This window comes from Emydura macquarii, unplaced genomic scaffold, assembly GCF_026122565.2.
Source record: "Emydura macquarii macquarii isolate MOO-44397 ecotype Brisbane River unplaced genomic scaffold, CSIRO-AGI_Emac_v2 contig_1644, whole genome shotgun sequence".
Lineage (NCBI taxonomy): Eukaryota > Metazoa > Chordata > Testudines > Chelidae > Emydura > Emydura macquarii.
The window spans coordinates 25,929,722-25,957,500 of record NW_027131781.1 but is presented as its reverse complement, the minus strand read 5'-3'; the positions used below and the strand labels follow the sequence as shown (position 1 = coordinate 25,957,500).

At 60.0% G+C, this 27,779-nt stretch overlaps 1 protein-coding gene across 6 annotated transcripts in view; it reads left to right on the top strand.

The window, feature by feature from the left end:
• The window catches only part of PARP6 (poly(ADP-ribose) polymerase family member 6), a 44,734-nt gene that overhangs the window by 7,055 nt on the left and 9,900 nt on the right, over positions 1–27,779 (top strand). Inside the window, exons 2-19 of one of the 6 annotated variants that reach the window (XM_067556140.1) lie at positions 2,173–2,427; positions 5,881–5,958; positions 6,871–6,965; positions 9,637–9,697; positions 10,570–10,660; positions 12,038–12,104; positions 13,669–13,818; positions 14,630–14,801; positions 15,710–15,763; positions 16,876–16,971; positions 18,479–18,571; positions 18,984–19,109; positions 19,785–19,850; positions 20,461–20,528; positions 21,227–21,275; positions 22,308–22,417; positions 24,107–24,179; positions 25,008–25,077. In XM_067556140.1, the coding sequence (XP_067412241.1) occupies positions 2,425–2,427; positions 5,881–5,958; positions 6,871–6,965; positions 9,637–9,697; positions 10,570–10,660; positions 12,038–12,104; positions 13,669–13,818; positions 14,630–14,801; positions 15,710–15,763; positions 16,876–16,971; positions 18,479–18,571; positions 18,984–19,109; positions 19,785–19,850; positions 20,461–20,528; positions 21,227–21,275; positions 22,308–22,417; positions 24,107–24,179; positions 25,008–25,077 (1,522 nt within the window). In that variant the 5' untranslated portion in view covers positions 2,173–2,424. Of the gene's footprint in view, positions 1–2,172; positions 2,428–5,880; positions 5,959–6,870; positions 6,966–9,636; positions 9,698–10,569; positions 10,661–12,037; positions 12,105–13,668; positions 13,819–14,629; positions 14,802–15,709; positions 15,764–16,875; positions 16,972–18,478; positions 18,572–18,983; positions 19,110–19,784; positions 19,851–20,460; positions 20,529–21,226; positions 21,300–22,304; positions 22,418–24,106; positions 24,180–25,007; positions 25,078–27,779 lie in introns of all 6 variants that reach the window. The other 5 variants (XM_067556139.1, XM_067556138.1, XR_010921399.1 and 2 more) reach the window with 5 other exon arrangements.

The following is a 27,779-nucleotide window of genomic DNA, read 5'->3' as shown; positions in this document are numbered from 1 at the left end:
GGCAGGGTGACTGGCGGGTGCGGGTGTGTCGGGGTTGGGTGACAGGCGGGTGCGGGTGTGTCGGGGTTGGGTGACAGGCGGGTGCGGGTGTGTCTGGCGGCAGGGTGACAGGCGGGTGCGGGTGTGTCGGGTGGCAGGGTGACAGGCGGTGCAAGTGTGTCGGGGTTGTGTGACTGGCGGGTGTGGGTGTGTCAGTTGGCAGGGTGACAAGCAGGTATGGGTGTATTGGGAATAGACGGCTTGTAGGCTTGTTGCTTGGGCATTTCGGGCTGTGGCCAGATCCCAGTTGGGATTCTCCTGCCGCCCTGCATTCCCCCTGGGATTCCAAACAGTTGGTGCACTCCGCCCCAGAGGTGGCTGCATTTCAGCAGCAGGGGCTGGGATTGTTTCTCAATATTACCACATTGCCCTGACTATGACTGCAGCGTTGGGGGCTGGAATACCCCCACCCTCTAGTATTGCTGCGGCTGGCCCCCTCTACGCCCTGCTGAGCAAGGTCATCTCTGGAGTCCAGAGTCAGGGATCCCTGGGATTGGGCTGGGTGTTACAGGGGAGAGCAGGAGGAGTTATCGCTGCCTCTTTTGTTGTGTTGTAATGCGGGGTCGGTTCAAACATCCTTCTCCAGCCTCTTGCTCTCCAGCACTTGTCCATAACCGGGGCAAAACCCTTCCTTCCAGAGCCAGCCAAGTCCATCTACACACAGCTAGCCTCTAGCTCAGGCTTGGTTGCCCTGGGCGCCATGTCCCAAGCCTGGGTCTCTGCAGAGCATCCAAGGGTTGTGGGGCTGGCTGGGCTAGGCTCCCCGCTTTGGGCATTGTATCCTGGTGGGCAGAATCACAGAACCATGGAGGTTTGGCCAGGCCATGGTTCCGTCATGATAGGAGGGACCAGCTGGGGTACACATGGGGGAGTGGCACTGCCAGGTCACGCCACCCACGGCCGGGCCAAACTGTAGCAGTGCTGCGATCCTGGAGCTCACACTGCCGCAAGCGGGGAGCCGAGCCCTGCCAGCCCCACAGGACAGGGGCCAGGAGCGAGCGGTTGGTGTCAAGTTCCCCTGTAAGTACCGGCCCCTCGATGTACCCGATTTTCCATACACCCTGTCCTGCCCTCACAGCCTGGGTGGCCCGATGTACCCACTGCTACACAGCCAGGCTCCTTCCCCACTGCCGTACCACCCAGCCTGGCCCCCAGATCTTTCCCCATTGCACCCCCAGACTCTTCAGCCCCCCAACTTCTCCCAGCCCCTCCACTTTACCCCCAGGACCTAAACTGCCCCCAACCCGTGGGCCATGTGTGGGAGGGTGAGTTTTTTGGGGAACTATCAGCTTGCCACCTCTCTCCTGGACCCTGCTGCCCCATATCCTTCCCCCAGTCCTCACTGTACCCTCACACCCCTTTGCCCCCCAGTTCCTTCTCCAGCCCTCCCAGAGCCCTCAACCCCTTCCTCACCACACCCCCAGACACCTCAATCTCCCCACTTCACTTCCAGGCCCTCAATTCTCCTCTCCCCTTCCCCTGCGGGGGGGCTGTTTGTTTCTGGGGGTGTCTTGGCTACCTGTCCTCCCCCCCGTTGCAGGTGTGTGAGGTGGTCCCCAGCTGTTCACATCTGAGGGGCATTGGGTGTGGGGCATCTCAAGGGGGTCTCTGGGTTGTGACAGGCCATCAAGGTTTGCAGACAGGTCCTGAGCCCCACAAGGCTAAGAAGCTCTGCTCTAGCAGCTGCCCCATCCTCCGGGCGGGCTGGGCAGTGGAGGGCACCTGACCCTGCCGCCTAGTCCATGTCACGCACCACATTCACTCCCTGGGCACACAGGGCGTTTGGGCCGAGGAGGGTTAAATATTCCAGAGGAAATGTTCCTCTGCTGCCCAGCTGCCTGGGGGACCAGCCCAGCGCCCTGCGAGGGGCTGGCGCTCGTCCTGCTGTGCCCACTTTGCCCTGTGCGCGTTCCCCGGGTGCAGCAGGGTGGCATTAGCCCGGGATCCTGCCACGTGAAAGCGAGCCCTCTCTCCCTCAGAGGTGGAAGCATGGCACAATTCCTCTCTGGCTTGCAAGGCGGGCGCCTGCCCCACTGGGCGGGCGAGGGTGGGATAGGGGGCTGAGGCACCCGTGCCTTGTCCCCAGTATCGCTCTGTCTGCAGTACCGACCAGGGCCTGTGTTTCCCGTGCAGGGCCGGCAGCGTTTGGAGCAGCCACCGAGCCCCCGCTGCACAGGGCTGACGTAACCACGATGCTGGCTGCCTTTTAGAGGCCAGGGACTCGGTTGCCTGGAAACAGCAGAAGATACTCTCCAGCCCGGATCTCAGCCCTGACGTCAAGGCCCGACGCCGCCTGGATGCCTGGCTCGCTCTTTCCAGGCCGGCTGGTGTCATGGAGGGGAGAGGCCTAGCCTGACAGAGGAGTGCCCGTGAACCGCTAAGCAAATGGTGAGCAGGGCGTGGCAGACGGAGCCCTGGCCCAGCGGCGCGTGGGAAAGCCTAGGGGTGCAGGCGTGGGGCGTGGCGGGGAGGGTGGGAAAGCAGCACGGAGAGAAACAAGAGGTGAGCATGGGATGGGATCAACCCACAGCTTGTGGCGCTCAGGCTTCCCCAGCCCCCTGGCGTGGAGAGACGGTGCTGAAGGGCACAGTCGGGACTGGTGGGGATGCGTGAGGCTGTTGGGGTTCAGAGCACGAGATCGGGGGTTCCCAGAGAGCAGCTAGCTTGGCAAAAGGTGGCAGGCCGCTGCGCGCCAGGCACACAGATGGGCATGGCTTGCCACTCGGGGTGTGGCTTCTTTGTACATTCATATCTATCCCTCCCTCCCTCCTGGCCTCTTCCATCCCGTCTTTTCTTGTCTGTCTCTTTATCTATCTTTCTTTGCCATCTTCCTTGTTTTCTTTGCTCAGCAGCCAAAGCAGGTTCATCCCACTCCTCCCTGGCCCTCTGTGCTCTGTCCCCCACTCCGCTTCCCTTCCCCCTCTTTGTCCTCACCTTCCTTTCTCCTAACCCCACCGTTATCTCAGGGGCTATGTGAATCCAGCCTGGAGCAACTGGGCCTAGCCCCGGCTCCTAAACATGGGGCCTCTAGCAGCTATCCCAGGGAGAAGAAGAAGATACCCCAGTGCAGGGAGGGAATGGCAGGGCTTGCAATTGTCCCGGAGCACTTGCACGGGGGTTCCTGGCACTGAAGATATGAAGGGTCTGATTCTGCTCTGCAGTGCTCATTGTTCTGCTCTTCCAAAGAGCACATCTCTGAGTGGAATTATTCTACAGGGAGAGTGCAGGGTCGGCCCGGCGAGCTGCGGGGTGCACAGAGTCGGCCCAGTGAGCTGCAGGGTGCAGGCTCGGCCCGGCGAGCTGCGGGGTGCACAGAGTCGGCCCAGTGAGCTGCAGGGTGCAGGGTCGGCCCGGCGAGCTGTGGGGTGCACAGAGTCGGCCCAGTGAGCTGCAGGGTGCAGGGTCGGCCCGGCGAGCTGTGGGGTGCACAGAGTCGGCCCAGTGAGCTGCAGGGTGCAGGGTCGGCCCGGCGAGCTGCGGGGCGCATTGGAGAGTAGAGGAATTTCAGACTCTGATTTTCAGCTGTTCTCCCTACCTGTATACCTGACATTTGCCGATACAGCTTTTTGCATGTGCCAAAATGCCCTGGGACACGCGGCCCTAACGCATGTGCCGATCCAGCCCTCTGCATTATTACTTCCCCCACTGGAAAATATCAAGACTGTTTTGGGGAGCTCCCAAGCCTATTTCCCCCCCCCTCTGTAAATACAATTGGACTGTCTGTGTTCTGTGTTTGTACAGCACCTAGCGCCATGCTTCCTGGCGAAGGCTCCTAGGTGCTTTGGTAAATAATCATAAAATAATTGACATGGCTTTTTTCTGCTGCCTTGCTCCACCCTACCCATCACTGTATTGTGCCGCTGACTTTGAATGGGGTGCAGGCCCCTAGGTGACCCAGGCGCTTTGAAAACGTTGCCCCCCCATGATTAATTGAGAGGGAAAGGTTAATTTAATGCCCGTTGTTTGAAGCCAAGGTGCTTTGCTGAGCACTTGCTGGTGGTGTGTGGTGAGCTGGCTGGCCCCACGACGCTGGCTCCTCCTTGTTATTTCCAGGAGACCAGTTGCATCATAAGAACCTAAAAATGCATCAAATGCTTCCTTAAAGTCATTCTTCCGTGTTAATGAACCCGGGAGCTGGTCTGGGCTATGGGGATCGGGTGAGGAGATGTCTGTGTGACAGTCCCGATGGGGTATGAAGAACTAGAGTGGATCAGTATTAGCATGGGGGCCTTAGCGGGAAAACTGTAGAGAACCCCTGGCCTGGACCTGTGTGTGGAGGGGACGTGCTAACACGGGGCAAGCTGAATGCTGAGCCTTTCCTCCTGCCTCCACATGCTCTTTAAGTGTGTGAGCCTGACCATGTTAGAGAGGTCCCAGTGGAGTGCAGGTTAGAGCTGTGCCTAGTGGTTAGGACACTGGAGTGGAGTTTAGGTCCTGCATTCAATTTCCCGTTCAGCCACAGGCGACACGGGGCAAGCCACTTCCTCTCCCTAAGCCTGGGTAGTTGCTATAAGCTGGGAACGTATCAGTTGGAAGCAACAGTTGAGGAGAAGGAGCTGGGTGTATTGGCTGATCACAGGATGACTGAGCCGCCAATGTGATGTGGCTGTGAAAAAGGCTAATGTGGTCCTACGGTGCACCAGGTGAGTTATTTCCAGTAAACACAGAGATGTGTTAGTACAGTTAGTGTTAGTACAGTTAGTGTTTGTTAGTACAGTTATACAAGGCGCTGGTCAGCCCCCATCTGGAATACATCATGCAGTTCTGGTCTCCCACATTTAAGAAAGATGAATTAAAACGGGAACAGGTGCAGAGAAGGGCAACTAGGATGATCCAAAGAATGGAAAACCTGCCTTATGAGAGAAGACTCAAAGAGCTTGGCTTGTTTTGCCTAAGCAAAAGAAGGCGGAGGGGAGATGATTGCTCACTATAAATACATCACAGGGATAAACCCCAGGGAGGGACAGGAGTTATTTAAGTTAAATGCCAGTGTTGACACAAGAACAAATGGATATTAACTGGCTAGCAACAAGCTTAGGCTTGAAATTAGATGAAGGTTTCTAACCATCAGCGGTGTGGAACAGCCTTCCCAGGAGAGCAGTGGGTGCAAAAAACCCAGCTGGCTTCAAGACTGAGCTTGATAAGTTTATGGAGGGGCTGGGATGATGGGACAACCTACAATGGTATCTGCAACTGCTGGTAGCAAAATTCCCCAGCGTCCGGCGACGGGACACTAGAGGGGGCGCTCTGGGTTACTCCAGAGAATTCTTTCCCCGCCGTCTGGCGGGTGAGTCTTGCCCACATGCTCAGGGTTCAACCAATCACCATATTTGGGGTCGGGAAGGGATTTTTCCCCAGGTCCGATTGGCAGAGACCCTGGTTATTTTTTCACCTTCCTCTGCAGCGTGGGGCAATGGGTCAGTTGCAGGTTTAAACTAGTGTAAATGGTGGAGTCTCTGTAACTGGGAGTCTGTAAACCAGACTCCGCCAGTGACTCCGCCAGAGGTGCGGGGTCTATCACAGGAGTGGGCGGGCGAGGTTCCGTGGCCTGCCGTGTGAGAGGTCAGACTAGATGAGCCCCGCGGTCCTGTCTGGCCTGAGGGTTGATCCGCCTGTGAGTTGTAAGCTGTGTAACAACACCTCGCAAAGGGGCTCTGAGGCCAGGCCCCAGCAATGGCTACGGGGGGCTCTGCTGCTCCAGTGCTGAGGGCCTGACAGACCCCACTTTGCGCTGGCCTGGCAAACTGACTCTTCTGCTCGGAGCTGGGCATGAGCCAGGCGCCCCCGGGCCGGAGGCATCTGCTGCAGCTCGTGAATCCTAACGACGGCCTCGTCTTCCAGGACATCAAAGGCCAGTGCTGGACTGACGATGATTCAGATGGAGACAATGAGGCGGAAGAATTCCTCTATGGAGTCCAGGTAAGGGGCTTGGCGGTGCCAGCTGCCTCCAGGGGCCACAGTGTGGTGCTGAGTCCGGCTTGGCAGGTGTTCGGGGCCTCTGCTCTCCAAATCCAGCGGTATCGGCATGGGGAACTTGGTGGGAACAGCATGGGTCCCCTGTGAGCCGTGCTCCCACGCTGCTGGGACCAGGACCGAGGTGAGCTGTCGGCAGGTGCAAACTGCATCAGCTCCACGGATTGGCAGCAGCTCCCAGGGCCTGGTGGGACTCCTCTTGGTAATGCCGCTGAGGGTCTGGCCCTGGACTAGAGCTGGGAGTGCCCGAGAGGACGTGCTGCTGCCTCTGCCAGGCCCCGTCCCTGCCCCAGGGAAGATCCTGGTGGGCAGTGGGGTTGTGAGGACAGCGCCCACCTTTCTGCAAGGGGTCATGGGCGCGGGGCCTTTTAGTTCAGTTCTTCTCAGGTTCCTGCCCACGGTCCTCCCTGCAGACTGGCAGTGCCCTGGCACCCCAGTGTGTCCTGCTGGGCTCCAGCCCTAGCTGAGCCTCTGCCTTCTCCCTGGCCCAGCCCGGTGGGATGGCCTCTCCCGCAACGGAGGTCAGTGTCTGGGAGCCGTGGGAGTCCCACTGCACAGCCAAGAGGCAGGTGTGATGATGCCCCTCAGTCCTCACCTGCAGCTCCTGCTGCCGGGCAATCCTGGGCCTCTGCCAGTGCATCTCGAGCCTGAGCTGAACCCCACGCCCTGCTATTGCCGCCCAGACCCACCCCCCCAGCTCTGCCAGTGCCCCTCAGTCCCGACCTACAGCCCCCACTGCTATCCCAGGCCCAGTTGTCCCCTGAGCAGAGTCAGTGTTACGTGGGGCCCAGTGCACCCCTGTTGGCTGTAGCCCCCATGTGAACCCCGCTCCCCTCCCTGCTCTGGCGTGTGTTGCAGGGGACCTGTGCGGCGGACCTGTACCGACACCCACAGCTGGATGCGGACATTGAGGCCGTGAAGGAGATCTACAGCGAGAACTCTGTGTCCGCCAGGTGCGTAAGGCGGATGGGACTCAGCCCTGGGCAACTGCTTCCTCCTGGGTGCCCCATGGGGTCGGAACTGATTGAGCTGCTTTCCTCCCTGCACGTGTGCGCGGAGATCAGAGCTTCCCACGGGGGCAGTATGTTCCCTGCGTAAGAGCTGGGGAGAGGACTGACACTGGGACAAGAACCTGAGCAGCCAGGACTGGGAGGTGCACAAAACCCACCTAAAGAGCTGATTGGCGCTGGGACCTGCAGCCCAGATTTATTTGGGAGCTCGTTGCACAGGGCTAGGATGGGGCCAGCTTTGCTCAGAACAGTTTCCCCTGAGGTGAGGGGGAATTAGAAGCAGAGACACTTCTGGGCTGGATTTGGCCCAGTTAGAAGCAGAGACAGATCCGGGCTGGATTTGGATGGGAGGTTGGTCCGGACCCCTCTCTCGTTAGAGGGGAAAGACTCACAGCCATGAACAGTCTTCAGGTGGGTTGAGGGCCGTTATAAAGAGGATGTGGATTAATTGTGCCCCTCACCAAGCTCGGGGCTAGGCTGCAGCTCGCCCCAGCTGCACTCAGAGACTCGGGTCCCTCGACTGCTCCCCTGGCTCTGCGGCAGGATGGGCATGACTGCAGCGCTCCCCCGGAGCAGCTCGCTCCCCATGTGCTGCTGGCGTGTTCCTCTGGCTGCTAAGTGGGGGTGGGGAGGTGGGGCTTGCCTCTGATGCCCAGCTCCAATCGCAGCCTCCCCCCGCCCCGGGTTGCGGAGAGCCGTTTGCAGTGCCACAGAGCCAGACCCGGGGCGGTTCTCCTCACCCTGGCTCCTCCAGTGCCATGAACGTCAGCTGGGCTGCCTGGCCGCACGTTGCCAGGCGGGCGGGCAGATCTGCTGGCTGCCTGGTGCCAACCCCAGAGCCGCAAGCCCCACCAGAGCTGAATTTCACCCCTTGGGCGGCAATGCCCAGAGCCGACTGCCTGAATCCTGTCCCCAGCCATGCAGTGGGGCTGACTCGTCCAGTGGCCTCCGGACCCAGGGCCTGCGTGAGTGGAGCTGCCCCTGAGATCGGAGCCTAGCCCCCGCCCTGAGAAAGGCAGGCACCTGCGGGGAGATGGGAAAGCCACTGAGTGTCAGCTGGGGGGGGAGGGGGCGAGGCCCCTTGCTCGCCTCCCGCCTGCAGACAGTTGCAGTTACAGATCCAGGGCTCCCTTTCCCCAGCTCTGGCAGCAGCAGCCCGGGAACAGCCTGGGAACAGCCTCCAGGGAATCTGCAGTTCTTCCCCCTTGTGACGCAGACCAGCTGTGAAGCAGCGAGGGGGGCGATTTGCCCATGGGGAGAGCCCGGGAGGTTTCTCACATGCCCAGCATCTAACCCAGGGGACGGGCGCTCAGAGCCGAGCGGGGAGATGGTGCGGCTGGGCCGGAGACCCCCGATTCAGAGAGGTTTCCCTCCAGACTTAGCTGAAGTACCCAGGCTGTGTCTCCCCTGTGGGGGGAGAGGTGGGAAGGCGTTGAAAGCAGCGTGCCCCAGGGAATGGCTGTTCTGAAGAGCCCATCCTGTCTCCGCCTCGAAGCTTCCTGTGCCTGTGGCTGCACTGAGGGCCACGCGGCGCTGGCGAGGCCCGGCTCTGCACTGGGGGTTCTGGAGGCAGGCGATACGGCTGGCCCAGCAGGGGAGGAGAGCCGCGTGTGACTGATGTGGTGGCAGGCTGGGTGAAGGCAGACGGCCCTTCCATCCCCTTGGGCTCACTCACCCACCCCCTGACACTGGCTGGTGGCTCTGGGGCGCGCGGGGCACCAGGCTCACATTGCGTCAAGCCCCTTGTTCGGGGCCGTAAGGAAAGGAGCTGCCTTGCACCTGCAGGCCTTGCCGAGGCCAGGCAAACTCCGGCCCTGTGGCTGTCCCTAGTCCCGTGTCCGAGACGTCAAGACCTCCGAGACAGGTGGGTCCTTTGGGAACAGGCGTCTGCTGGATCGTGATGTCCAGAGGAGGGCTGGGCCTGCACCAGGAGGTTTGGGGGCCAGTGCAGATCTGAGTTTGGGGTGCTTGGATGGGGGCTGTGGTTTGGCGCAGTATAGACAGCTTGGGAATTCATGGTGAATGTGCCAGGCTGGGCGCCAGCCCAGAGCACAGACCTTCGCTGCTCGCTTCCGGGAGAGATCATTGCTTCATTCTGCCACATACCAAACGGTGTGTGTGCGCCATGGGCAGCTGCGGGGGCTGTGTGACATGGGGGCCGCAGGAGGGTGTGTGTCATGGGGGCGGGCTGCAATGGGTGTGTAGTAAGGGGACTGTGAGTATGTGGTGGGGGGGCTGTGGGTGGGTGGGTGTGTGACGTGGGGGGGCTGTGGGTGTGTGTGCTCTGGGGGCGCTGTGTGGGATGTGCTATAGGGGGCACTGTGGGTGTGTGCTGTAGGGGGACTGTGGGGTGGGTGAGTGCCATAGGGGGACTCGGAGGGGTGCATGCTGTAGATGGGGTGTGCGCTGTGTGTGTGAGGGGGGCTGTTGTGTGTTTTGGGTATTTCTACGAACACCCGCACTGGTACTGTCGGTTTATAAAACGTCTGTCAGTAGAGGCTGGGTCCCGATACTCCCCGGTGCTGATTGGTGGATATGCCACAGTGGAAACACTGAGCGTGTGGTTCTGGACCCAGCCCCCCGGGCCCTCTAACCCTCCTGTGTCTCTCTGCAGAGAATATGGGACCATTGACGATGTGGACATCGACCTCCATGTCAACATCAGCTTCCTGGATGTAGGTGGCGCTGGGGGTTACACGTGCGCCTGCGTTCTTGTTCTCAGTGGCTGAATGGTCCCGTGGAAACCTCTCCTCTGTGGGTCACACCACTGCTCTCCGACGGACAGCTCCCTCTCCCTTTCCAATAGGGTCTCACATTCCCCCTTTGGCCGCAGAGTCCTGATAATGTGGCTTTTCTTGCTATACCTGTCCCTTGTACAAAAGCCGCCCGCGGTTGGAATGAAAAGGCCCCATCTCCAAAGGACTCGGGTTTGCAAAGAGCTGGGAAAATACGAACGCGCTCAGTGTTTGATTGTTAAAACTCCTGGGCCAAATCCAGCTGTCCCTACTCAGCGTTTGCTCGCTCCTTGCTCCGTGGGCGTAGATGCTAAGTAGTCCCGGAGCAGGGGCCTTTCTGATGCTCGTTTCCTGTGGAGACGCTGGGCTCAGGGTCGCCGCGCAGGCAGAGGTAGATAATTGGCAGTTAGTGGGAGCTGGCGGATTTTGCAAGTCATGCTGAGGATTGGGGGCACGTGGACATGGGATCCAGGGGTGGGGGACACTGAGGTCTGACTATCTCAGTGCAGAAGGGCTACTGGGGAGCGCTCAGACCATAGCAACAGGGAGATGCGGGCTCCCTCCCGCCAAACCATCGCACCGGAACAACGGCTGACCCCATGGGCAACAATCGCAGACCCGTGGCAGCGCCGTGGCCAGATACCAGTTGCTCTCCAACGCCCCTGCTGGGTGACTGTGCCAATGGGCTGGGGGCGCCCAGTGCGTCCCAGGACCAGGCCCTCGTTCTGCTGCCCTCCAGTAAGAAGTGGGAGCCTTGGGCCTCTCTCTGCCCTTCCCCGGTCAGCAGTGCTGATGCTTTGCTCTCTCCGCAGGAGGAGGTGTCGACGGCCTGGAAGGTCCTACGGACTGAACCCATTGTCCTGAGGCTGCGGTTCTCCCTCTCCCAATACCTGGATGGACCTGGTGAGTGCCAGCCTACACTGGGGGGACAGAGGGAATGGCACCACACCTTGGCCTAAGCAATTCATCTGGTGCCCAGGGTTACTCTCCCCTGCCCTGCCCAAAGCAGAGGGCAAGCTAGGGTAGAGGGTGGCTGGTTAGATGCGCTGCCCCCCTCCCAATGCTCTTTAGGGGAAAGCATGAATCATGCTGAGTCAGGCTTGCTCGGGGAAAGGGGGCATTGCCTCCTACACTGAATTGTCATGGCATCATGTACAGCCACCATCCCGGCCAGGCAAACAGCTACCCAGGAGGCAGTGTGGACTAGTGGCTAGAGCACTGGACTGGAACCCAGGCAAGCTGGGTTCTATTCTGAGTGCTGCTGCTGGGTGACCTTGGGCAAATCATAGCCCTGCTCTGTGCCTCAGTTTCCCCATATATGAAACAGGGATGATGCTGACCTCCATTGTAACGTGCTTTGAGATTGACAAAGGAAAAGAGCTCGGTGTTGTTATTGCTACACTGCAGAACCCGCTGGGGGTAATTAACCATGTGATCCATGGGCTGTAGTTATCCCGGGCGCAACTCTGCAGGCTCCAGGGGGGAGTTCTGTCCCATACATCCAGCACTGGCTCACCCCCCGGTTTGAATGACCATCCAGGGCTTCACCTCATTCTTGATCAGAGGCTTTCCAGGGGGATGATGGGAAACGCAGCCCCACATGGGACCTGTCAGCCTCCCTCCCTGGCCTGGGAGGTCACAGTAGTTGGATTTCCTAGGGGTGGGGGAGTCTGTGCTCCCACTCCTCACAGTCGCTAGAAATTGTGCAGCGCTTCAGAGGGGTGGTGCGGGTTCCCTACCTGGAAATCTCCCTCGTGGGAAGCGATAGCCTCCAGGACAAGTTGGCCAAGGTCAGAGCAGGGAGTTCGTTCAATCTGCTTAAACTTGGGCAGCTGTTTTGCTTTTCCCTCCCCCTTGGGGGCACCACAGAGTGCGATCGGACACAGTTAGCACTCAGCTAGCCGGGCGCTTTGACTCCAGGAGCTCTCTGGCTCAGGGGGCTTTGAAATCAAGGTGATGGGGGCCTTAGGCAGCTCCTCGGGTGGGAGACCACTCGGGAAGAGCCATGTGCAGCTGGCGGTTCAGCAGGCGGCATTCTTTTCCCTGAGTCAACCCCAGGCCAGTTCCCCGGAGAGGTGTGAGGGACTGCTTGCATCTGTGCAAAGACCCTCCGGCACATTCTGCAAGTGACAGACAGTGCTGGGCGGTGTCGGGGTGTGCGGTCAAACTGCCGCCACCCTCTGTCCAGCGGGCCGGATGAAGGGATTCCCGTCTGCAGGTAAAGTGCCACGGGAAGCGGGCGCTAAGTGCCAATGTCAGCTGCCTCTGATCTCTCTGCAGAACCATCGATCGAGGTTTTCCAGCCGTCCAATAAAGAGGGGTTCGGACTGGGTCTTCAGCTGAAAAAGTAAGAACAGTGAGCTTGTCACAAAGACGTACAGTAGAGGTGTTTCTCCTAAACCAGTGTGATGGTCTGGCCAAAAGGGCTCACATGATTCTGGGATGTAAAAAGAGGGGAACCTCATGTAGGAGCAAAGAGGTTATTTCACCTCTGTCTTTGGCACTGGTGAAAGTGCCGCTGTAATCCTGTGCCCCGTTCCGACATCCACAATTCAAGAAGGTGATTGAGAAATTGGAGGAGGTTCAGAGAAGAGCCATGAGAGCGATTCAAGGATTAGCCAATAGCGAGAGACTCCAGGAGCTCAGTCTATTTAGCTCAATGAAGAGAATGACTCGATTACAGTCTATAAGGACCCACACAGGGAACAGATACTGGCTCTTACAATCGAGCAGAGAAAGGTGTGACAGGATCCAGTGGCTGGAAGGTGAAGCTGGACAAATTCAGCCTGGAAATAAGGCGTCCATTTTTAACAATGAGGGGGATGAACTACTGGAACAATTGACCAAGGGTCATAGTGGATTCTCCACCACTGGTGGTTTTTGAATCAAGATGGGATGCTTGTCTAAATTAGAGATCTGCTTCAGATCACCCAGGTGTTCATGCAGGGAAATCCTCTGGCCTGTGTTTTAAGAGAGGCTGGGCTAGGGTCCAGGACTCTGAGAGTGCCTGTTAGTGCAGAGGGGGCACCCAGGTAGGATGCAGGGTCTGCAGGGGCGCTGTTGGGCTTGTTTATTTGTCTGTATTTCTCACAGCCTTGGCAACACTCTGAGGAGGCCTAGGTGGGGCTGAAATGCCACAGGATCTGCACACTTGGGATCCCATCTTTCAATGGCTCCCTGAGGCCAGAACGTCCCGTGGGAGACAGACACGCGCACAAATCCCGGGACCCTTGGGTTCTTTTGGATTCCAGAGGGCCCCAAAAGCACGGGGTTTTCTGGGCGGGTGCCATGGTGCTGTGCCGTGCTGTGCCAAGAGCGACTCTGCAGGGGACGGATGGCACGGGGGATTGCGGTGCCATGCACCTGGCACCAAATCCAACCCAAGCTGAGTGGAGACTGTCAGCGCCCGGTGGAGAGCCATGCAAAATGAGCGGGTGATCTCCAGACGCTGCCTCGTCCCCCGGTGGCATAGCTGGCGCCTGGTTGGAGGAATTGGCACGTGAGGACGTGGGCACTGAACTGAGATCCCGCCCGTCCTCTCAGCCCCAGTTCTGCCTGCTACTCCCACTCTGGAGCCTGTCTCTCTCACAGTTGGTCAATGCACCTGGCCTGCAGTGCCCTCTGCTGCTGGGCCCTTAGACCTCCCATGCCACACACGGCCTGGCTCTCCTCCTGCCTTCCCCTGTGTGCTGAGCGGGTGTGACGCACCCCCAGCCTGAGCCAGGAGGGGGGTGGCGCGGGGGAGACCTCGGCCCTTTCGTCTCGTGATGGTTCAGTGGGAATGAGACAAGGCCACTGATCCTGGTCAGACTTGACCCCAAGTCACGTTCCAGCTTTGGCGTTTGGGGTCCGAGCGCCGGCTGGCCTGGCCCTGTCCGGCCTGGCCAGTCACCTCTGTCTCTTCCCCCCAGGATCCTGGGGATGTTCACAGCCCAGCAATGGAAACACCTCAGCAACGATTTCCTGAAGACCCAGCAGGAGAAGCGGCACAGCTGGTTCAAGTCGAGCGGCACCATCAAGAAATTCCGAGCCGGCCTCAGCATCTTCTCTCCCATCCCCAAGTAAGGCTCCCCCAGGGCTGTCTCCAGCCCAGCCCCCTCCTCCAGCACGGCTCTCTCCGAACCGGGTTCCCAGGGTCCCCCTCTGTGTAACTCTGGCAGAGCAGAGGGGCAGAGGAGCCCGTCTCCCTCCAGCCCCTCTGCCCCACGCTGCCTGGCCCTCTCCCACGCCCACATGCTGCCAGGGGCGATTTCATTTGCTGCCTCCTCAGGCCAGGAACATCTGGGGCACCATGCAGGAAAGGAGTCAGGGCCGTGCTCTGTGCCGCAGTTTTCCCCCCTGTGCTGGGGGGGCTGGCTGGGGTGGGGCCGATGCTGTGTGTGTGAGGGCATTAGTTGGTGCTGCCCCATGCCATGCAAGCTGTGCCAGTGTGCTAAAGGCCAGGGACTTGTGGGCAGTGCTCCGCCATCCCCTCCTTATCGCTGTGGGGTGGGCAGAGCTCACCTATGGCCCCCCTTGATCCCGCAGCTGGTGCGCCTGGCAAGGGGGGCGTAGCACGGTGCCTCTGAGGCCCAGGGGCAAGATACTGCACATGGGGTTGCAGTGGGCACTGATCACCAGGCCCCGGGGCTGGCACCTCTTCTTGCTGCTCTCCCGGCCAGCCGGCACTTTGTGACCCCTGAGGGCGTATAACTTGCACGCTGTGCCGCTAGCTCTGCCCGCGCTGGACTGGCACAGACTCCAGATGCCATGCCGCTCCGACCTCCCCCGTGCTAGCCCCTGCCTGCTCCCTGGGTGCTGTCTCTGGCCCGCCAGGAGGCTCAGTGCTAGCCCGTTCCCTGGCGAGGCTCATGGCTCCCTCTGCCTCCCCAGGTCTCCCAGCTTCCCCATCATCCAGGACTCCATGCTGAAGGGCAAGCTGGGCATGCCCGAGCTCCGCGTCAATCGCCTTATGAACCGCTCCATCTCTTGCACCATGAAGAAGGGGGAGGTGTTTGGCTACCCACCCAGCACCCAGGCAGGTGTCGCCCCATTCAACATCCTGGTGGGTTTCCTCTCCGCCCCCCTCCCTTGGCTCTGGGTGTGTTTTGCTCACACCGACCCTCCAGTGTGCTTCCCCTACTAATGCGCAAGGCAGGTGTGACTCCCCCTATCCCCTGCTGCAGCATTGGGGGGCGGGGGTGGTGGTTCCTTGCACCCGGGCCAGCTCCCCCGCCGCAGTTGCCAGGCAGTCTGTTGAAATGAGGCCTGTGCAGACCACACTGCGTGTGGCAGCAGAGCTATGGTTTCTGGCCCCGCCGGGGAGATACCCTGCTGGGAAGCAGCTGGGCAGCTCGAGCAGATCCTGGGGTCAGCAGGAATAACGCCACCACGGTCTGGCCCGGTGTGAACGCCGCCTGGAGCATATGACCCATTCCTCCAGCACCCGGGCCACTAGCTGGGGCTGCCTTCCTGGGGATGCATGGCTGCGCTCGTGCTGGGTGGGAGCTGTGAGCCCTCCCTTTTGTCAGCAGAGCTGCCCAGCCCTGAGTCGATATCCTAACACACCCTCTTCCCGGGGTTTGGCTTTCCTGGGAACCCAGCTACAGTGACACAACGGGACCCTCAGCCAAAACCTCCTCCTGGTGCTTGGCCATTCTCCCTCCAGGACGTCCTCTGGCCCAGCTCCTCGTTCCCTTTGCCGGGGAGCCAGTCTCCCTAGAGCTCTGCCCCGCGATGGGGTCTCAGTGTGGAGCCACCCAGGTTAGGTACGCCACCGCTGGCGATTGGGGAGAGCCCCACGTCCTCAGCCACCTGGCCCGATGTTGCCCACGGCAAAGGGGAGGGCGAGCGCAAAGTCCTCCGGGTCGCTCTGCCAGTCCGTGCGGAAGGACACGGTGGCCGCGGGTGGAGGTACTGTGGGACAGGGCTGGAGGGTGACGTGGCCGGGTCGGCTCTGTGTGCTCTCTGCAGGTCGGTGGCCATTGCAAGAACATCCCCACGCTGGAGTATGGATTTCTCGTCCAGGTAAACCATGGGCGCGAACCACGGCTCCCTTTCTGGGAGCCTCCCGTCCCCCTGCGACCGCCTGGCCTGGCCTCTTCTCCTGCCACACCCCCCATCCAGGATGGTCTGAACTCGTGCCTGGCCCTTTTGTCAGGCGGCCACTGCCTGCTGGGAGAGGCCAAGGTTTGCTGGGGCCCTGGAGACAGGGCCTCCTGAGCGTTGCCATGGCACATGGGCGCCGTCCGTCCTCTGGAAGGGCCAGGCTGACGAGCGGGCACCCCACTTCCCCACGAGCCGCTGTCTGGGGACAGACGCCCCTCTGCATGTCTGTCACGCTGTCTGACTGCACTCCTCCCCGTGGTGTCCGAGGCCCGGGTGTGCCTGTGATGGTGTCACGGTCACAGGATAAGGGGCTTCCTGTACCAGGCCTTGTCTTCATTCAGAGAAAAGAGGGATTTGTAACATGTTCGGTAACGTGTCCCAGAGGCTCTTCCCTGTGCACCATGGGGTCAGACTCCTCACAGGTCCCCTTTCTCTGGGCCCCTTTGCCTAGAGCTCTCCCCCCCCAGACCTGTGGGTCGCAGGGCAGCTCTCCACCCCACCATGGGCTGGCAGCGCAGCAGAGGGGCTTTGTTCCTTGGAGCTGAGCCAGCGGGCCGCTGGCCATTTCCTGGCTGAGCGTTTGAGGTCTGGGGCAGGGCGCACTGGTCAGCGTCCTTCCATCCAGTGCTGGCAGCTGGGAATCCTCCACCTGAACCTTGATTTCCACATGAACACAGGTGCCCGGCCTGACACCCAGCCTCCGGGCAGCAAGCCCCCCCCACCTGTTCTGATCCTGTCCCTTGAATTTAGAAGTGGCCCAGTCCTAGCTTGGACGGACGCACATGCATGTGAGCAGTGAATTCTGCCAAGCCAGGTCCCCAGTTCAGCAGTGGGAGAGGACAGAGACAGCTCAGTGCTAATAAAGGGCCCAGAGCTGCTGTTTGCCTGATGAAATGATGCCCTGGGGTGTGCAGTGTTGCATAACCTGGCATTTGCCCATCCTGCGTCTCAGAGTGGAGGGGATGGCTCGTGTTGGGGGGCGGGGTGTCGCCCGGGGCAGTTCCTGGCTCACCAGGGCCTCCCTTGTGCAGATAATGAAATACGCGGAGCAGCGGATCCCCACCCTGAACGAGTACTGCGTGGTGTGCGACGAGCAGCACGTCTTCCAGAACGGATCCATGCTCAAGGTAGCGAGACAGCCAGGCCAGCCCCCTCCCAGCGCGTGTTCATGCTGCCGGCCGACAGCCTGGCTGGGGAGCCATGTGGGGAGAGGGCCAAGTGCTGGTGTCCTTTGGATCGGCTGGCGCTGGGAGCTCTCCTTCTTGTCCCTTGGTGCTGCTGGAGTCAGCCAGGGCGGCGCGAGGGCAGCTGGGGGGTTTATTAACCCTCCCCGCCCAGTGAAGGATGGAAACTGGTAACTTGGGAGGTGGGCGGAGCTAGGGCCCTTTAAATTGACTGTGCCCAGCGGCCCCCATTGTCTCTGGGGGAGTGGGCGTGGAGGGAGGTTTCCCATGGTTCAGACCAGCAGTAGCCGGCAGCCATCCCGGCTTCCCTTGCCCCACAGGCTGCTCTGGGCCTGTGGCACAGCCGGTGATGCTGGCGGGTTTGATCACAGTCTGTGATCACAGGGGCACTAATGTGGGTGGCCGCCCCATTGGCCTCTCCTCCACAGCCCAGCTGTCCTCTGGGAAACCCCCTGGCCAGAGAGAGACTATCCCCCCATGCTGGGCTCCTAGAGCGTCCATTCATGGTGGCTCCCTTCCCAGCATCCCACACCCAGGAGAGCAGAGCCTGTGGGGGGAGTGGGCTGTGCTCTCCCCCTTTCCCCCCCGGGGCGCAGCAGGTGTCCTGTGGCAGCAGCGAGGCACGTGCAGGAGAGGGGAGCGGGGTCTGTTCTGCGGCTGTCCCCTGCTGGCTGACTCGTCAATAGCCTGGGGGCATCAGCCACGCCCCACTTGTCCCATCCCGCTGGCGAGAAGGCAGAGCCCAGGACAAGGAGTCCCGGCCCTGGGTGCTAATCCTGCCTCTGCCACTAATTGGCTGGGCTCCTCAAGCAGACTTTTCAAAAGAGACCTCTGAGTTTGGGTCCTTCAGTTTTTGGGTGCCTCGCCTGCGTCCCTTCAGGCCTGAATCCTGGGCTCCTCCAGCTCCAGCTGAACTCAAAGGGGCCGGATTGCCCTGTACCGCTGAAAATCCAGCCCAAAGTACCTCAGCCTGAGGACTCAGCAACCACGTACCCAAAGCTAAAGGGCATGGAGAATGCTGGCCTCACTGTAGCCATGCCTCAGTTTCCCCACCTGTCCTAAGGGGACTAAGTGCCAATGATGGAATGTGTGTGGAGCTCTGTGAGCTCCTTGGAGGGCTGGTGCTGGGGCAGGGAGATGGATGGTTGTCATGACGTGCGGCTCTAGCTGCTTCTGTGTCCCTGAGCCTCCGAGCGGTGTGAGAGCTGGATTGCCTGCTTTGACGGACACCAAACATATTCCCAGAATGCACCAGGGTCTCCATGGGAACAGCTTCCAGGGGGCAAATGTTGCGATGCCAGCCTGTCCGGGTTGCTAGCACCCCTGGGGGCTGGGGCAGGACGGCTGCCTGCGGTACCCGCTCCTGGCCGGTTGTGAATGACTCCAGTGCGGGGAGGCTGGGGCACGGGGCTCTCTCTGACCCTCCACGGTGCTCTCGTCTCCTCTGCAGCCGGCTGTGTGCACGCGGGAGCTGTGCGTCTTCTCCTTCTACACCCTGGGGGTGATGTCTGGCGCGGCGGAGGAGGTGGCCACGGGAGCAGAGGTACCGGCACCGAGTGGAGGACGTCAGCAGGGGCACGGGCAGAGAGTTGGCGGGGGAGCTGTTAGGGAAGGCGCAGAGTGTGTCGGCACGGCAGGCGTAAGTCCCTCGGAGCGCCTGCTCGCCTGACAGCCCCCGCCCGGGGATGGTTGCATCTCGCCCCGACTCCTACAGAGCCGATCCCTCCCTGCTCCGATCAGGGCCCTGCTTCCTGGTAGCTGCCGGCTCCGGCGGCCCGGAGCGGAAGGGCTGGCTCTGGCGTTAGGCCTGCTCTTGTGGCCCTTGTAGCCCACCAAGCTCCTACGTACTCAGATGGGAGCAGGCCCCTCAGAGACGGGCCCAGCAGTGCTAGGGGCCATGGAGCTTCCTCCCCGCCCTCCTCTTCCTCCTCTCAGTCACGCTCTCCCCGGCCCAGGTGGTGGACCTGCTTGTGGCCATGTGCCGGGCTGCCCTGGAGTCCCCGCGCAAGAGCATCATCTTTGAGCCGTACCCCTCCGTGGTGGACCCCAGCGATCCCAAAACACTTGCCTTTAACCCTAAGGTCAGTGCCTCACCCCGCCGCTGCGAGCGGGGTCCCGGGCTGCTCCTGAGACCATGGCGGTGAGCTCCGGCTGGGAGGGCCACTGAGCCGGGACGTGTGGCCTGTCGCTGCCCGCTGGAGATCCAGCTGCTGCTGCCCGAGGCCGGGGAAACGCCTGGTCGCTCTCCTGGAGCTGGACTGGTTCGTCAGGGCCTTGTCTTGCTGTCAGTCAAAGAGGCAACAGTGACCCCCAGGCTTTTTATACCCAGGCATTTCCAGGCGTGACTGTGCACCCTCCCAGTGGGTCCAGGGAACAGGGTGACTCTGCCGGGGTGCAAGAGTCGTTCAGAGGGACGTAGGAGTTGCCAGACGAGATTCGAACAGGGCCCAGGCTCCTGTCTCTGGTGGCCGCCAGCACCAATGCTACCTGCCTGCTGCAACATGAGCAATGGCAGAGCCCTGACGCCCAAAGCCAGACGCCCCCCCAGGGCACCCCTGTCTGGAAGGGCGCGCGGTGGGGCTGGTGCCTGATCTGCTTCTCACTCGCCCTTTCGATGTGCACTGATGCGACTGGGGAGCTCCCCGGGGAGCTCTGACTCCTGGCCTCAGGCTGGCAGGGTGGGATCAGCAGGGAGGACAGGCCGGCTGTGTGCGCTGTGCTTAACGGCTGTCTCTTTCCCTTCCCATGCGCTGCAGAAGAAGAACTATGAGCGTCTGCAGAAGGCCCTGGACAGTGTAATGTCAATCCGGGAAATGACCCAGGTACGGTAGCCGGTGCTACCATTGCTTTGCCTGGCCCCAGGGCAGACCCAAACTTCAGGCCCCTCTCTGATTCCCTTGGCCCATCCTGCCCCTCAAATCTCACCCGGCGGGCGGCCGCTTGTGTCCCCTTGCTGCAGAGGAAGCGACGTCAGAATTTCTCGGCGTTCATTATTACTTGTAGGACTGCAGCACTAGGGTCCCAGCCGAGACCCTGGCCCCAGCATGGTAGGCACTGCACTGCCACAGAGGAAGAACCAGACTTCCTTGAAGAGCTAACAAAGAAGTGACACACCCAAGGTCAGGGACAGGACTGGGAGTGGAGCCTGCTTCTCCGGAGTTCCCGTTCAGTATCCCAGCCTAGGGAGCCAGCATCCCGTCCACGGGGCACCACTGGTGAGCCAGGTTCACCTTCCTTCCTCCCCCTCCGTCCCCGGGGAAGGACACGTTCTGCAGAGGCTGGTGAAGGAGAATCCAGTGCCCTTGGCACTCGGACTCAGTTATGTGACTTTCTGACTGACACCCACTCCTCGGTGCCCCGTAGCCTGTGCCAGGCCCCAGCTGGCTGGTGGCTGGGAGAGCCCTGGCGTTCTTGTTGCCTTGCTCTTTGCAGGGGTCGTATCTGGAAATCAAGAAGCAGATGGACAAGTTGGACCCTCTGGCACACCCTCTCCTGCAGTGGTAAGTGCTCGTGGTCCTGCGGGGCTGTGGCAGGGCGGAGGCAGAGCTCCCAGGATGGATCAGGTGCTGGGGGTGAAAGCACCAGCTCCCGGAGGGGTGTATTTTTAGAGCTCTCTACAGCAGAAGCACGACTGTCTCTGTAGGCCAATATCAATCAGATGTACTGCCCAGCCTCTGGTCCCCCCAGGCCACCATGTCTGGCTAAAAGCTGGGCTGCTTCTCATACAAACTGCCTCTGCTTGGCCCTGCCTCTAGAAACGCCACTAGCGAAACATGAGTCCCGCGGGGTGGGAGTGGATGAGGGGGGCTTGAATTTTGTCACCCTGTCCCGGCCCATTGTCAGACACCAAGGCACCAGCCCTGCAGGGCTGGTGCCTTGATGTCCACAGATCAGGTGCTGGTTTGAATTGCTAATGAGCCTTGAAAGGCAACAATTGAGAGGAAACGCCTGTTCTCCTCTGAGATCACACTGTGCGGCTGGGTTTGTATTTTCTTTTTTCTGAAGCATTCAGATACCATGCTGGATGGGCAGGGGTCTGATCTGCCAGGGCAGGTGGTGGGATGCCACGCTGGATGGGCAGGGGTCTGATTCAATATGTGCAGATTATGGACTGGTCTGATCTCACATGTCCTCCCTGGGCCATGGCTGACCCGGCATGGTAACCCCGCTGTTCTAACGGGCTCTTTCTCCCACCTAGGATAATCTCCAGCAACAGATCACACATTGTGAAGTTACCTCTCAGCAGGGTACGTGGCCGCTCCCCTTTCAGGGTACGATCTCCTTCCTTTTGGGTCAGGCTGGCTGCTTCCTCCTGCATCCCCAGTTCACACAGCCCTGCTCCGCACTGCCACAGCGGGCCTGGGCTTCCCCCAGTCCCGTTCCCAGCACAGCCCTCCCCCGCCCACATGGCCTGGAGCCAGCTGCCGTGGGTTGGGTTCTTTGGGGCGCAGTGGTGCAAGGCCGAGCAGGATGCAGAACTCACGGCGCCTGCTCCCGAGAGGGCGCCTGTGTGTGTGGGCAGGTGGCAGGAGAACCACCAGGGGGTGGGGAAGCAAACGAGGCCCCCAGGGATGTGTCCCTATGTATCCCCTGTGCTTTGCCCTTAGTGGTAACTTCAGCAACGGGGAGCCGTAAGTTCCCTTCCCTCTACGAGCTCAGGGGGTCCTCAGACCTGTAATCACCCAACCCCTCCCCTCTCCCGTCCCCCGAGAGCTCCTTTGGCCCTCCTAGGCCTCATCTGTGAGCAGCCCCCCAGCTCTGCCTGTGGGCAGCCCTCGCCATGCGTGTGACTCAGCCCTGCATGGTCCTGGGATCTGGCCAGGGGCCTGCAGTCCTCTGACACAACATGGGCAGAGCAAGCTTCCCATGCCCCGAATGCGCCTGGCCCCCCCCCGGGCTCTGCCTGCCCATGGGGGCCTGGCCTGCTCAGCAGGACGCTGGGTCCAGCTCACTGGCTCCTCGGTCACCGGTAACAGCCGCTGGCCCTCCCGAGTGGGGCAGGGCTGGGAAGGTGAAAGGCTCCGTGGCCATCGCCGCCACGAACCAGGCAGGGAGCAGTCTTGATTTGCTTCTGCCCTGCCAGTCGCTGGCTGGAACCCAGCGCCCTGAGGCGTGGAAGTGTCTTCCCCATGGGCTCTGCCCTGGCTCCTGGAGATGACGGTGGGGGTGGAGTAGGGGGTCCGCGCTGGGCCGGGCTTCCCGGCATGATCTCTGGCTTTTCTCTCTCTCCTGCTCGCTCGCGCCCTCCCTTGTCTGCTGCTCTGTTCCCTTGGTAGCAGCTGAAATTCATGCACACCTCACACCAGTTCCTACTGCTGAGCAGCCCGCCTGCCAAGGAAGCCCGCTTCCGCACGGCCAAGAAACTCTACGGGAGCACCTTCGCTTTCCAGTGAGTCTGCCGGGGCCCCTTCCCGCGGGGGCGGCTTCCCGCTACTCCTTCCTGGGGGTGCCGTGGTGCCAAACCAGCTGGTGCTGCCGCCCCTCGGGTGCTGGTCCCGCTCTGCAGCATTGCTAGTGCCCAGAGAGAGCAAATCCAGGCCCCTGCCGCAGCAGCGGAGCCAGGTGGCCTGCGCCAGGCGAGCGGGTGTGAGTGCAGCTGGGGGAGAGCCTGGACTGCAGGCAGGCTGGGCGAATGGGGTTGCTAGATAAGGAAATTTGAGGCCTAATCCAAAGCCCACTGGAGTCACCGGAAAGACCTTTGAAGCCAGCCTGGCAGTGGCGTGGCAGTGCTGCATGCCTGGGATGGGAAGGCCCCTCTGGGTCAGATCAGAACCAGCTTGTTCCATTGCTCAGAACCGGGACTCCAAGCCGTGTGGCCTGAGGCTGACAGGGCCTAGCTAACCTGCCTCCGCGTTATTTCCGTGCCCTGGGTGGGCGAGGTGCGGCCAGGCCCAGACGTGGCAGTGCCCTGTAAGGGGATGGCTCTCCCGAGAATCCCAGCCTGCCGCCTCACAGTCCAGAGGCGTAGAAGAAGGATCCAAACGTACCTGCGCTAAGTGGGACTTTCCTGGGGCCACGGGGCTACAGTGTCCCTGGTCCAGCTGTGCATTCTGGGGAACCGCGGGGCTGATGTGGCAGCACCAGGAGGCCCGCAGCAGAGGAGTGAGTTGCCGGAACTTTGCATGGGGATCTGTCTCCAAAGCCGAGCCATCCTAGGGGAGGGTGGGTCTGTGGGTCTGGCTACCCTGGAGCGAGAGGGATGGACACACCCGGTCTAGCTCTGGTTTCAGGAGCACACTAAAAGCAGCAGCCTAGCTGCGGCCACCAGAGCAGCGGGAGCATGCCGGGTGTGTCTCTTCCAGCCGGAAGTTCCACCTCTGGTGTCGCCACCCTGGGTGTGGGTGTGTGGGGAGAGTGGAGTGAGTGCTACTCCGGTCACGAGGGAACGGCAGGTCGTGTGTGTGTCACATGTCAGTGAAGGGATAGAGGGAGGGCATGTGAGGAGCTGGGTGTGAGCAAGGTGTGCGGGTGTGGACAGGGCACAGAGCGTAGCGTGCCATGCAGGGCCAGGTGTGAGCAGGTTCGTGTGTGTGGATGGGGCGCAGAGTGTAGTGTGCCGTGCAGGGCCGGGTGTGTGTACGGGGCGCAGAGCGTAGCATGCCGTGCAGGGCCAGGTGTGAGCAGGTCCGTGTGTGTGAACGGGGCGCAGAGTGTAGTGTGCTGTGCAGGGCCAGGTGTGTGGACGGGGCGCAGAGCGTAGCGTGCCGTGCAGGGCCAGGTGTGAGCAGGGCCGTGTGTGTGGATGGGGCGCAGAGTGTAGTGTGCCGTGCAGGGCCGGGTGTGTGTACGGGGCGCAGAGCGTAGCATGCCGTGCAGGGCCAGGTGTGAGCAGGTCCGTGTGTGTGAACGGGGCGCAGAGTGTAGTGTGCTGTGCAGGGCCAGGTGTGTGGACGGGGCGCAGAGCGTAGCGTGCCGTGCAGGGCCAGGTGTGAGCAGGGCCATGTGTGTGGACGGGGCGCAGAGCGTAGCGTGCTGTGCAGGGCCAGGTGTGAGCAGGGCTGTGTGTGTGGACGAGGCGCAGAGCGTAGCGTGCCGTGCAGGGCCGTGCTGCTGACGTGCCGGTTCCTTTCTCTGGCAGCGGATCGCACATCGAGAACTGGCATTCCATCCTGCGCAACGGGCTGGTCAATGCGTCCTACACCAAGCTGCAGGTAACAGTCCAGCGCCACCTCTGCCAGCGCACTGCCCCGCCGACCACACGCTGTCCTGGGCTCTCCTCGGCACCGAGCCAGCCAGCGGGTCTGAGAGCCGGGCTCTGGCCTGGCTGGCATTAGAAGAGAGCCCAGCTTTGTGGGCCCAGATTAACCCCTGCAGGGCTGGGCTGCAGGGGGCACCTAGCGGCAGAGTCTCCCGTCGGTGGGGTTGTGCCTTGGGGAGACATGTCCGAGGGCTGCCTGGGGCAGGGGATTTTTACTCACAGGCTGCTTCTTGCTGACAGAGCTCGCCCAGCCAGACACCTCCCAGCTTGGGTGGGTCCAGCAGATGCTGCAGGGAGAAGCCCTGAGACCCCGGACGTCCCTTGTCCCGGGAGGGTCTCATGCCCAAGGCTGCGCTTTGTCCCTTTCTAACTGCAGCTCAGCCCCCGCATCCGACTCTCCCAAACCTGCCCCGCTCCCAGCAGTGCCCAGCTGCCGGCTCTGCTGCTCCTGAGTGGGACAAGTGGACAGAAAAGCAGTTGGACAGACTGACAGGCAGGGGAGAGGCTTGTAACGGGGGGGGGGGGGGGGGGCCGGGGGGACAGACTGACAGGCAGGGGAGGGGCTTGCAATGGGGGGGCGGAGGGACAGACTGACAGGCAGGGGAGGGGCCTGCAATGTGGGGCAGCGGCCTGTAGCTTGGCCAGTCATTAGCTGCCAAAGGCTCTGCCCTGGGGGTTTCTCCCTGCCCCGGCCCCAGGCCAGCCTGATGCAAAGCCCTCCCCCCCCAGTTAATACTGGCACCCTCTGCCTGTGTTGCTCACGCTGGTGTTTTCCTGCAAGCTGCATGGAGCAGCCTATGGCAAAGGCATCTATCTGAGCCCCATCTCCAGTATTTCCTTTGGATACTCAGGTAAGAGGCTCTCCCGTATCTGTCTGTCTGTGCACCTCACGGCGCTGGAGAGCGACACCTTCCCCTCCGTGCCCCCTTGCAAGCCCAGCCCAGGAGGGCCACTGCTGGGCCCGTGCCGGGGGCACGCAGCTCTGGCTGGAAGAAGCACATGCAAACAGAAACCCTGTGTACTAGGGAAGGAGAATGCGGCTCCCAGGGATGGTTCTGAGCAGGGTTCACCTCGGTGGGTCGGCCCACCATACAGGGCCCTGCTCTGCAGCACCAGGCCGGGCTTGGCGTGAGGCCTATTTGCACCTGCTGCTTCCGGCTAGAGCTGTGTGTGATTGGCGTGAGCACGCCGGGGCCTGGTCCGCCATCCCAGCCTGGCAGGCTGGGCGGGGCATGCCAGTGGCATGGAGGCAGGTGTAACCAGGGGGTCCTGTGAGCTCCTAGGATTAACCCTTCCTCATGCCTGTCTTCTCAGAGACACTCCCGCTCGGTGCCAGCATGCCTGCTTGGTGGTGTGTTTGTGCGCGCGCCCGTCTGAGCTGTGGCAGTCCCCATGCATCGCACGGCACCCTCATTCTTCCCTCCCCACTTCTCTCTCTCTGTTGGGCCCTGGAATGTGCCTGCAGCCACTGGCTGGCAGTTCCAGAGCCTCCGTCGCTCTGATGGGGTCTTCTCTAATGGGAAGGCCCTGGCAAGGTGGGTATCTGCAGTCACAGCCTGCGGTACAGTCGGGAAGGGGACTCTGCCAGCCTGGGGGGGCTCCTGGTTCTTCTCCAGCATTCCCTGGCCCTGATTTTGGGAAGCGTCCTCCCACGCCTGCGGTCTGGCTGGTGCCGTCCCTGTCTCAGAAACGAATGGAAAACTGGGTTGGTGAGAAACTGAACGGTGCTCCTCAGGCTTCCTGTGGGACACTTTGGTTTTTCATCCACAAGCCAAACCTCTCCTGGGAGCTGTAGTTCAGGCACCTCGTGTCTCCTTTCTCCTCTCGGGGCCAGATTTTATTTCTCATGATGCATCACCCACCTCTCCAAGGGGGGAGACCGGTGCACCATAGGAGATGTAGTCTGACCTGTAGAACGGCCATATTGGGTCAGACCAATGATCCTTCTAGCCCACTATCTTGTCTTCCCACAGTGGCCAGAGCCAGCTGCTTTATAGGGAATGAACAGAATAGGGCAATTATCGAGTGATCCATCCCCTGTCGTCCAGTCCCAGCTTCTGGCAGTTGGAGGTTTAAGGACGCCCAGAGCATGGAGTTGAATCCCTGAGCATCTTGGTGGATAGCCATTGAGGGACCTGTTCTCCATGAACTTATCTAATTCTTTTCTGAACCCTGTTATTATTTTGGCCTTCATAACATCCCCTGGCAAGGAGTTCCACAGGTTGACTGTGTGTTGTGTAAAGAAGTACTTCCTTATGTTTGTTTTAAACCTCCTGCCTGTTAATTTTATTTGGAGACCCCCAGTTCTTGTGTTATGAGAAGCAGTAAATAACACTTCCTTATTCCCTTTCTTCACACCAGTCATGATTTTATAGATCTCTATCATATCCCTCCTTAGTTGTCTCTTTTCTAAGATGAAAAGTCCCAGATTTTTAATCTCTCCTCGAATGGAAGCTGTCCCAAACCCCTAATAATTTTTGTTGCCCTTCTCTGAACCTTTTCCAATTCTAATATACCTTGTTTGAGATGGAGTGACCAAAACTGTACACAGTATTCAGGGCGTGGGAACCGTGGATTTATATAGTGACATGATGTTTTCTGGTTTTTATCTGTCCCTTTCCTAATGGGTCCTAACATTGAGTTAGCTTTTGTGACTGCCACTGCACACTGAGTGGATGTGTTCAGAGAACTATCCACAATAACTTCAAGATCTCTGTCTTGAGTGGTTACGGCTAATTTAGACCCCATCATTGTATATGTAGAGTTGGGATGATTTTTTCCAATGTGCCTTACTTCACACTTATCAATATTGAATTTCATCTGCCATTTTGTTGCCCAGTCACCCAGTTTTGTGAGATTCCTTTGTAACTCTTCGCAGTCAGCTTTGGACTTAACTATCTTGATTGATTTTGTATCATCTGCAAATTTTCCCATCTCACTGTTTACCCCCTTTTCCAGATAATTTATGAATATGTTGAACAGCACTGGCCTCAGTACAGATTCCTGGGGGACCTTGCTATTTACCTCTCTCCACTGTGAAAACTGACCATTTATTCCTACCCTTTGTTTCCTACCTTTTAACCTTTAATGTCCATGAGAGGACCTTCCCTCTTATCCCATGACTGCTTAGTTTGCTTAAGAGCCTTTGGTGTGGGACCTTGTCAAAGGCTTTCTGGAAGTCCCAAGAAAACTATATCGACTGGATCACCCTTGTCCACATGCTTGTTGACCCCCTCAAAGAATTGCAATAGATTGGTGAGGCTTGATTTCCTTTTATAAAAGTCATGTTGACTGTTCCCCAACATATGATTATGTGTCTGATAATTCTGTTCTTTACTACAGTTTCAACCAATTTGCCTGGTACTGAAGTTAGGCTTACTGGTCTGTAATTCCCAGGATCACCTCTGGAGCCTTTAAAAAAAAAAAAACGCATTACCTTAGCTATTCTCCAGTCATTTGGTACAGTGATAGGCTACATACCTCAGTTGGTAGTTCTGCAATTTCATACAATTTCCTTCAGAACTCTTGGGTGAATACCATCTGGTCCTGGTGA